Genomic DNA, 11,383 nt, shown 5'->3' on the forward strand with positions numbered 1-11,383 from the left:
AATATGAGACAACATCATCTATAAGGTACCTTGATGTAAAGGTTTACGTTTGATCCTACCTGCGCCTCATCAGTACTGTGGTCCCTCGTATATGGGGCGGACTGGACAATACATTTGATTTACCATGTACTGTTGGTTCTGGTGCTATATTTCTGTACTCATGTTCTGCTGGTGGTTCTGGTATTGTATTTCTATATTGATGAGGGTTTTAGCTGATAATTTAGTACGGCCTCTAACCAAGTTATAAATATTCAAATGGGCCTTGGCAGGAAAGAAAAGAAAAAAGGTTCCCCACTCCTGGTCTAGCACAAGATGCTTTAGTGGTCTCTAGCAAGACAGGAAGTAATAACACCCATTCTTTGGTCACCTGACCGCTAAGACCTCAGGTAACTAGAACAAAGTATCATCAGATGCACTCCTGCTGGTGCCATGCAACAGGCCTCAGTAGTCAAGTTGCCAGAGAATGAGATTATGGCTTCCTGTCTAGCCAAAGACCACCAGAGTGACTTGTGCTGGAGCCAATGAGTCAGTATACATTGCCTTCTGAAGAATACCCATAACAGTGCCTTCCAAAGTGTACCTACAAGTTTTGGGAAGATATTTTTATTAAGAAGCATTGTAATGACACTGCTATTCTTAAGGGCATAGTGTCAAGATGTGCTGGGAGAAGAGGGAAGTCTGTAGAGACATGCTATGGCTGTGGAAAGTCATCATGATGTTTGGACAAGATGATGAAAAGAAAGAAAGAACATCTCCAATATGAGACAACATCATCTATAAGGTACCTTGATGTCAGAGATTCATGTCAAATGCAAACTTTTACGTTTCAAGAAAGTTGTTTGGATCACTGAAAATTCTAATGTTTTTCATTCAAGACAAAAAAAAAAGTTAATGAATGAGTTGTTGCTCTTTTTTTTTTTTTTTTTTTAAACTAAAACCTTAGTATTCAGGTTAAATTGCCATGCTGGCACTATGAGATAAGTGGGTTTTGGGTTGTAGTTTGGGCATTCGAACTCGAAAGGGTTCGCCATCACTGGTCTATATGGTGTAGTGCAGCGGTAGCACACAGTACACTATATCCTCCGGATCGCAGCCGGGCACATTTCTTCTGGATTACAGTCACTAAACACACCAGCCCACCTCTTGGAGACCAGTTCCCGTGGGTGACAGCACCACCGTGTGAATGTTCTACATTACACAGTACACGATATCCTCCGGATTACAGCCGGGAACCATATCCCCTAGTTTACAGTAACAAAACACACCAGTCCACCTTTGGGAACAGGACAGTCTACCTCCGGTTTACTGTCGGGCACAAGACAGTCAACTTCCGAGACCAATTGCCATGGGTGACTGCACCGCTGTGTACGCTGTGGGTGTCAGGCTTTTCAGCTGCCTTGGCTCCACTGGCCTGTGTTCCATCACACAGGTGGAGCTCTGAAGAGCCTTCTGCTCTCTGCTCCTCCAAACACCAGACTGACACCGACTCTGAACCTGACAAACCCAAACCCTACACTGCAGGGTTTTTAACTAGCAACCTGTGGCCTTCAGCCACCTGGAAAACCCGGGCCAGGAATGAAACGGACTGCACCACTACCATCTGCAGTCTGTTTCAAAACACAAAAGCCCAGAGCAGGTTTTCCCTAAATCTGCCTTGGACAACCAGCATGTCCAAGACCTATACTCACTTTAGTATGCATTGCAACCACAGCTACGCCTGTGACTGCAATGCCCTCTCCTGGCCTCAATACGCCTCCGTGCGCATTCTGGGGGGGGGGGGGACATACAATGACCTCACATATAACACCAGTCACTTCCACACAATAGTCATATTGCTTGCTGAAAGAAATTGTCATCTGTACCTTTACTTTTGCATTCTGTTGCTCACTGCCTGGAAAAAACAAAAATATGAGTCTTAAGTGCTTTGGGAGTATGGAAGCAATTCTCATGCCATTTCTTCCCTGGCTCTATTCCTCACCCAGCTCTACTTTCCTCTGCTTGACAACACAGGTAATGAGCTGTCAGTCATACAGAGGAAAATAGAACTGGGTGGGAAATAGATCCATGGAGGTAGTGTCTTTGGAAGTGCTTTTAAAATCCCAGAGCATTCAAACCGCATTTGCATATTACAGAAAAATATGCTGTTTTAATTAAGGGAGCAACAGATAGCATCAGGTATGTGTGAGGTTATCTTACAGAGCGTAAAAAAATTAAAAAAAAGTTTTGGGGGTGGATTGCTGATGTGACCGCTATCCAAATCATCCGGAACGACGTGGGATAGTATGGATTTACAATGTAAGGTGAGTATAGCTTCTTCCTTATTTTTCTTTCAAATAAAAGGACTTTATGCTTGTGGTGTCTTTTACAATCCTACTATGGGGTTAGTAATGCGGCATCTTATAGACGCCTCTCCATTACTATCCCCTGGGCTTGATGTCAGCCAATTACCATACAGAGCTGAAATTGATGACTGCGTGGCAAGCAAAGCATGTGCGGGCCCCTCCAGTTATCTGAATGGGGTTTGAGTACTGTTCTGGTACCTGAACCAAACTTTTTTTTTTTTTGACGCTCCACCGGACCCAAACATCCACTAGTTTGCCCGTCACAAACTAGAACATCTTTAAATGGTGTCTGTTGGAAAAATCCACCCCAAAAACTGAAGTGGGAACCGCAGCTTTCTGAATGGCGGTAATGATCTTACATTTATCAGAGCTGACGGTGTTTCTCACGTTGTCATGCTGATGACAGCGTGGGTAACAGCTGGTGTTTGGATTGCGAAACCCAAACACTAAGGCTAGTTTCACATTATTGCTTTTGAGCGCAGCGACGGCCCGCGCACGGCCGCCGATAAGCCCCGCCCCCTGCCGCGCCTCCGCCAGGTAGCTCCGCCTGCCGGCGCATGACGCTGCATGCGTCCCCTATCTTTATCACTGGGGGCGCAGGCCGCGCGCAGTATGCGTTTGGCGGTGCATGCGTCCTTTTCACGGTGCGCCGACCAGCGCCAAACGCAACCTGCTGCAGTTTGGTTGCGCTCGGCGCACCGTGAAAAGGATGCATGCGCCGCCAAACGCATACTGCGCACGGCCTGCGCCACCAGTGATAAAGATAGGGGACGCAGGACGCATGCAGCGTCATGCGCCGGTAGGCAGAGCTACCTGGCGGAGGCGCGGCAGGGGGCGGGGCTTAGCGGCGGCCGTGCGCGGGCCGTCGCTGCGCTCAAAAGCGCTAATGTGAAACTAGCCTAAGATGGACTTTCTGGAGAACACCTCAATCACGGTCCATACCTGAACAGTAGGTGTTCAGTACGATCCCTGACCTTTACTGTTCGGGTTCGCCCATCTCTAGTTCATGTGTTCAACCAAATATTTTGAGTTACCTTCTCAAGAAAATCTTAATAAATAAAACCTAGTTACACAACTATTCTTTTTCATCAGGTTTCCATGTCTCATGAATGCCAAGCACTTCTGTCCAGTAAAAAGAATGGAAACCAGAGACATAATGAACGTGGTCACAGAGGTCGCGACCGGGCCCATGCCAGCGATGACAGCAGAAACTTCAACTAGATGTGCCTCCTCGGACGCATACGCAGATGAAGAGCATTGAGTTGCACAGACCCATGGAGTCCATGCACGGCAATACATGCTGCCAGCCAATCAGAAGCCAGCAGCTGACAACTGCGTGCACGTGACTGGGGGCAAATGGCAGTGACATCAAGCACTCCCGTCACCTGCACGCTGAAGTCAGCTGCCGGCCTCGGAAGAGGACACCGTGGGGCAAGGGAGTGGATGTAAGGAGAGTACAATGTTGCGGTTTTTCTAAGCATTAAAGAAGAATGGCAGAACGGAGGACGTATTACCAGGATAAGGGACATATCTATATAATATCAGGATGGGTCCCAGGATAAGGGACAAATACATCAGGATAAGAGATATATATCAGGATGGGGGTCCTGTTCAAATCTTGCACCGGGGCCCATCAGACTCTAGTGACATCACTGATGTAAACTCATAATTGAAGTAAGAGAGATCATAGCAGACACATCACAGGCATCATGGATTGATATATATAAAATTTTGTTGAAAAAAAAGAATCAACTAGAACTCATTCTGGACTTAGTCAAATGGGCGGTCTTAGTCAGCGAGATACAGTCTTCTCTGTCTAAATGTACCTGCAGAGATAGCTGTCAATCAATGATTAAAACCACCCACTTGACTTCCAAGCCCAAAATGAGCAGGGATTTCAATAAACAAACAAGTCATTCTAAATATTCTCCCTCATTCCTACACATCAGTTTTCTCAGCTTCCCTTGCTGTATAACATGCGGCCCATAGATCAGCAAGTCAGTGGTGGGGGCAAGATTACACAGTAGTTGACTAGGAGGCACACAACAGCTAGTCCTATAGCGATAATTCCATATAGGAGATTATCACTATAGGACTAGGTGTCCTGTGCCTTCTAGTCCTCCTGCTCTCTGTAACCCCACCTACACCACTGACAGCTTTGTGTAACCCCGCCCACATCACTGACAGCTTTCTGTATAGCCCTGACCACATCACTGACAGCTTTCTGTGTAATCCCACCCACATCACTGACAGCTTTCTGTGTACACTGTATATTGACAGAAAGCTGCTAATCAATAGTGTGGGTGGGGGTTACACAGCTCTGCAGCAGAGAAAAACGGGATTATATCAAAATGACAGCACGCTGCCCAGTAAGTGATATATTGCTGGAATCAGGGTCTCTGCCCCAACATCATACTGCTGTCAGATTACATAACAAAAACCTGATGTCAGATTCTCTTCAAAACAGAATACTTTACACCAGAATGAACGAATTGTTAAGCAGACAAGGACTTCTTCAGTATTATGTAATTGTATATTTATATATACTTAATATTAGCTCATATTTAAGAACGTGCGTAATCCTTCAAGTCTCCACAATGCCCAGATCTCATGTTTCTCTTGAACTGGTCATAGGCCAAGGGATTAATGTTGATGTAAGTCCTGGTCAGTAGAATTACTGGGGTTCTGGGTATTTAGTTTTTTAGCCAGTCTAAATTAGTAAATGGTTGTAATGTTTCTTTTTTTTATGCTTTTCTGCATATACTGTATATTGATCCTGATGGGGAAACTCCGTCATAAAAAAAAAAATTCTAAATGTATTTGTACTTGATCGTACACTGGACGCGATCATGTTTTTCTGTATTCTCTATTGACTTTGTTTTTCATTGTTTTATTATATTTAGCTACATTTTAACCCCTTCACAACATATGAAGTATATATACACACACTACGTATGTTGTGTCTCCCCCCCTTTGACGCGGGCTCCAGCGCTACATTTTCCGGCAGGTACATGTTAGCTGATTTGATCAGTGGTCATATGCCTTTAACAGCAGTGGGTGGAATCGCGATCCACCTGTGGCTGTTAACATGTTAAACACCGCTGTCAGTCTCTGAGAGCAGCACTTAACATGATAGTGACGCACTTCCAGCACAAACTCCGCCCCGTTACATGCTCTTTTGGTGGTTATATATATATAACAAGAGAGGGAGAAAAAATAATGGCCTGGGGTGTAGGGGTTAAGATTGGTTACCAGTTCAGAAACATGCCATGAAAAGTCTACATTTGCGCATGAGTCTAGTCTGATCGCTACATAGAAAAGTTTCTGAACTTTTTAGAACTACTAACTTGCAGCTGCCCGTACATATTGGGAGTTGTAGTTTCCCAACAGCTGGAGAGATGCAGGTTGAGTAGCACAGATATAAAGAGACCAACAAGAGGAAAACCCATCAGAGTTAGTGAAGCCATACAGAGAATTCCTTCACCGAAGAAAAATACAGTGTGACCACTGGATTAGAATAGGTTATGCTAAATATGTGAAAGGGAAGGCAAATATTTCCCGAGTGTATATTTTTATAATAGTAGTGTAAGGTTGCTAGGAAAAAATTTTCATGTTTCAGCTGTGAAGCTTAAAAGGAACCAAACAGGGTTGAAGAATGAGTTCCAACAACTGTGTAGGTGAAGCTATGTTGAAATGTATAAAAGGGTATTTTTTTTCTTTACTTAAATGCATAAAAATAATTTTTAGATTTAGGTTTTATCAAAATTTTTGCACCAATTGGTTTTTACATTCTCTTTGCTTCACTACACATTTTACTTTGATTTGGTCTTTGATCATACGGTAAATCATCTCGGAAAAAGACAAAAGAAAATTAGCTGCAAACTCTCCGGTCTGACATTCATAGGGAGCTCGCTGATTGACGCTCAGTTAACTCTTTATACGCAGCCGGCAACAGACAGTGCAGCCTGAAGAAACTAAAGGCAGATGGTGCTTGATTTGTAATGAAACCCAATTGCAAATATTATATATATATCACTAAATATTATATATCACTTAGGGCATGACCGACCTCCCCCAGAACTAGAGGACTTTATGCTTGTGCATTGTATAAGAATGTACAAATAAAGATTTCGATAATCATTACTGTATTAATGGTTTTCATGCAAATTCTGAAAAGTCTCATTCTTACCTCCTCCATTTTTATAGCAGAGGTAGGGAAATCTCCAGACATTTGCCAGATCCACCGAAAACCCAACCACCGATAGCAGAAAGTCTATTTTCTTGCCCCAGTGTTCTCGTTCTTCCTCTTCTTCCCGGATGACAGGGGTCTCGTATTTCCCAGAGGCGTCGGGGTCAACGATTGCGTTATTGGTGTACTGGACTCCGTTCTGTTCCTTTACAAGTATCAGCTCGACCTCTTTCTTTTCGGGGACGGTCTCTTTGATGGGGACCACCGCTGACAGTTTATGGTCGGACTGACCTGGTTTGAACATTTTGGCTTTTAACATCTGAAAAATCGGAGCTGGGTAGAGATTACCTGTCTGCGATGGCCACGGGGTGGGACTTTATGATCGAGGGTTTACCTTTTCTAAAAAAAACAAAAACAACAAAACAATTACTAAAGTCATTAATCCATAGTGAAGGAGAACATTGCTCAGAAGAATATTAACAGTGACTTAACTACTATTCCCACCATGATTATTTTTTCTTCATTTTTTTCGAAAAAAAAAAAAGTGAAGAAATGGTACAGAAAATCTGCATCATCAAAAAACATCGTGTGAATACAGACTTAGGGTAAGTTCACACTCTACAGTTTTCTTTTCAGCTTTTTTTTTCTTCAGCAAAACCTGATCCCTTGGCAGGGAAGAAGCTGCAGAAGAAAAAAAAAATTCCTTGGTTTTTCTTGCATTTTTTTTTACCACCCATTCAAGTCAATGGGTGAAAAATGCTGAAAGAAGTGACATGCTCTATGGCCAAAAAAAAAACAAAACAAAAACATGCAAAGCCCAAAATACTGATGACATAAAAAAAAAAAAGGGTGTGTGCATGAAATTTCAGAAATCTCATAAGCTTTGCTGGTACTGTAAAACACAGCTGAAAATTAGCACAAAAAAAATAAAATAAATTGCAGCAAAAACACCTTGTAAAATGCAGCTGAAAATAAGCAAAAAAATAAAAAACTGCATCAAAAACACCTCGTGTGAACTTAGCCTTAAGCTTAAACTTCCATACCATATATACTATATAGTATGCAAACTTACCAACTTGAAGCAGGTAGATAGTTGAATCCAGTCATTTGCGTGCTGTCCCCTCTACCCTTTCCATCACCTTTTTTTTTTCTTTTATAGGTGACCTTTTTTTTTCCCCCCCTCCGACAAGTGGGACGTTAGTGATTTCTCGGAGAAAACTGCGAAGAATAGAAAAGATGCCAGCTTTTTAAACCATGCTCCCCTCGACGCACGTGCTGCCTGTTAAATCAAGACACCCACTGAAGACATTGGAAACTGAGCAGTGCCACCTGCTGATGATAAAGCAAACGATAAGCGGCCGGGAGATGTTTATTCGTTGTGTTTATAAAGTAGGGACGGAAAAGAATTTAAAAAAAAAAAAAATTGGGGTTTTCTTCATTACCGAAAAGCAATCAGGAAGTAAATGAAGGAAATTGTTCTGTATCTCTCAAGCATCGCGCATTACGGGGGGACATCTAGGCAATCTGGCATATGTAAAACAGCGTGCCCTAAGGGGGTCTTGGCCGATTGCTTTAAGAAGGAAGTGATAGATCATCTGGCTCATTTCAAGGATAATACATATTGACAGCCATAAAGGAACCAAGTAATATTTCAATATTGCAAAAAAAAAAAAAAATGATATACCGTACACGCTTTCGATATGCATGGGCTATACGGCGCCATCTTACCGGGAGCTGCGAGATGCGTTCGATGATCGCCCCCATTCTTGTGTTGCTTCTTTATAGTTGAGATTTATGATAGCGTCGATAACCATTCTAAGCACATATGGTATAAACTCATAATACATACATATGCTCAGTCATAATTTAAAGCAGATCCTCCCCTGGAGACTGTGGGAGAATTAGAGAACATCTTGCAGTTTTCTACTTTTGGTTTTTCCATCTCTTTTCCATATATTTCTATCGATTCAAGAATTAACTGGTTGTATGTTGGAACACACTTTATAGCAACGCGTGCGTCGGCCAAGGGGCGCTACATGGTAAGGAATTTCACGATAATATTTCGGAATTATTGATATTAAACCCCTTCACCTCCTGGAACATTTTCCGTTTTTTTGGGGGTTTTTTTTTCGTTTTTTGCTCCCCTGCTTCCCAGAGGCATAACTTTTTTTGAAAATTTTTCCATTAATGTGGTCATGTGAGGGCTTGTTTTTTGCACAATGAGTTGTACTTTTCAACGACACCATTGATTTTACTGGAAAACAGGAAAAAAAATTCCACGTGCGGTGAAATTGCAAAAAAAAAAAAAGGTGCAATTCCACAATTTATTTATTTTTTTTTTTTTTAGTGTGGTGCCCCTGAGGCTCAGTCGCCACAGAGGTACTGCACCTTCTCCTAAGGTGTAGTGCCCCACCAACTAGGTAAGTTGGGAACTCCTTTCCACACTCCAACACTCGCATCCCACACACAGGATAGTTCAGCAGGACCACATTGTAGCTTCAGGCTCAGGGTAGCAGAGCACCCTTCGTGGAACACTGCTTCATAACACAAGATGTGCTGGGAGGTGGGTGGAGTTAGCATAAAAGAGGGGGAAAGTGTACATTTGCAGGTCAGTCTGACAGAAGGTCAGTCGGGAAGGAAGTCAGACAGGAGTGAGGATCCCTGGAAGAGGGATGGAGGAAGGAGTGCTGCAGCTGCCTCAGTGATCTGAGCCAGCTGGCACGGGAACGGAACAGAAGGAGAAAGACGTAGAACTGCAACCTAAGCTTCCATAAGAGAGAGAAGGAACAGGACGGAACGAAGGAGTAGGAGAACAGAGAGGAGTTGTGGGTTGGAAGAGGAACCCTGCCTATAGGTTCTCAGCGCAAGGCCGAGGCCCGGTCCCCGAGGTTGTATGGACACTTATGGTTCTGCAGCAGACACCGGTGGAGTAGTTGGCTGTAAATGCATTACTCCCATCCAAGACTTGGGACACAACAGCAACACGGATAGAGAGTCGGGATCCAGGAGGTCCCTGATCAGGCTACAGCTGTCTGTCATACAAGTAGAGTTGTTAGGAACATCTGACAGGAGGAACTTCAGAGTACCACGGTACTGGAGCTCTTCACACTAATAGGCGCAATAGAGGAGTCGTTCAGGACAGGTACATGTTGGCGGAGTGTTGGAGAGGAGAAGCCTGACTTGCCCGGGAGGTTGAGTCTCTGCCCCAGAGGACACGGCATGGAAGCGGGCACCAGTGGTTACCAAGAACTGTGAGTAAAGCTTTGGAACTACAAGCCCTGGTGTCTTCCAGTCATTGTGCGCCAACACCGTCAGCACCGCTACATCTGGGTATCATCCCTTACACTACCTGCGCCTACACACTGCCCTGGGGTTACAGTTTCACCTGTGTGGAGCTATACCATCTATGCTGCAACACACCATCAGCCCCAGAGGACCTGCACGCAGCGTTGGCTTAACATCTTGCTTGCCAAACACCACAAGTGGCGTCACGAACTATTCCATAAACTATATTACAAACCACCATCGATATTGGGCGCCCAGGGCCACGGACCGGGTCACCGCTGCCGTGATACTTTCCCCCTGACACCGGCCTGGTACGGAGTACCCCACAGCCCAGGGATGGGGGCGACCCATTAGCATGTTAACTAAATCCTAAAGCTGACCTGCCATTATGATTCTCCAGGTCATTACGAGTTCGTAGATACCTAACATGTATAGGTTCTTTTTTATTTAAGTGATAAAAAAATCCAAAGTTTGTTAAAAAAAAATGGCGCTATTTTCTAAGGCCCGTAGAATCTCCATTTTTCAGGATCTGGGGCTGGGTGAGGGCTTATTTTTTTGCACACTCAGCTGACTTTTTTTATCCCAATTTGGGGTAGATTCGATGTTTTGATCGCCCGAAGTTTGAGCAGCATGAACCAGTTGACAGGTTCTCTTTAAGGAATTTAAGTCCAAGTAGCAGACAGGGATTTCTCGGCAGACATCATTTATAGCAGCCTGTATACTGTGAATCAACCAGCCAGAGAAAAGCTGCTTTCAGACAGTTGCAAAAAAGGTAAAATCAAAGAAACTAGCTGGAAAACAAGTTGGTATAAGTGCAATTTGTAGGTGCACATTTACACTGTGGCAATTAACAAACATAACCTAGGATAAAATTAAAGAGAGCGCAAATATTTACTTATTGCAGGGTAACAATACATTGAGATAGTAAAGGGGACTTAGTTGACACTATTTTGATTTAAAAAAAAAATGTAAATGTCATCCCACCACAACAAGGTGACCCCACTCAGGATGGTCCTATCCCTAGCATTAAACCTCTCCATGTGCCAGCAGACCTCAATAGATAGGGACAGAACAGTACCCAGGCCAAACAGTTTTGCACCTGCCTGAGGAAGCTTTATTGACTAAATGCACAGTCCAAAAAGGGGACGCTATACCTCTATATGTACAAAGTACAAAAAACTAAAGCAAAAACAAAAAAATGAGCTGGACCACAACTTGGTTTAAGTGCAATCTGTAGGTGCACATTCACACTGTGGCCATTAAGAAACATAACTTATGATAAAAACTAAATGATCAAATACTGTGAAGTAAATAGTAATAGTACATCATAAATAACTACGTTTTGCTCTGCCCCCGTCTATTGATGCCTGCTGCCAATATAGAGAGGCTTAATACTAGAGATACATCCTGATTGGGTACACCTTGTCGCGGTGGGATGGCTTTTCCATTTTTTTTTATTTACAATTGTGTCAACTAAGTCCCCTATGTTATTTACATGTATTATTATTATTTACTTAGTGCAGGGTATTTTCTCATTTTATTTACATGCCAATTAAAAAATGGTATA

At 43.3% G+C, this 11,383-nt stretch overlaps 1 protein-coding gene across 1 annotated transcript in view; it reads right to left on the reverse strand.

Moving 5' to 3' along the window:
* SLC6A2 (solute carrier family 6 member 2) overlaps positions 1-7,817 on the reverse strand; it is a 170,752-nt gene extending 162,935 nt beyond the window's left edge. The window contains exons 1-2 of the mRNA XM_073581679.1: positions 7,604-7,817; positions 6,532-6,930 (exon numbers count right to left, since the gene is read on the reverse strand). Of these exons, the coding sequence (XP_073437780.1) occupies positions 6,532-6,850 (319 nt within the window). The 5' untranslated portion in view covers positions 6,851-6,930; positions 7,604-7,817. The remainder of the gene's footprint in view (positions 1-6,531; positions 6,931-7,603) is intronic.
* Between the last annotated feature and the right edge of the window lie 3,566 nt (positions 7,818-11,383).

This window comes from Dendrobates tinctorius, unplaced genomic scaffold (assembly GCF_039654945.1).
Source record: "Dendrobates tinctorius isolate UK_male_01 unplaced genomic scaffold, ASM3965494v1 ptg000009l, whole genome shotgun sequence".
In the NCBI taxonomy this organism is placed as follows: Eukaryota; Metazoa; Chordata; class Amphibia; order Anura; family Dendrobatidae; genus Dendrobates; species Dendrobates tinctorius.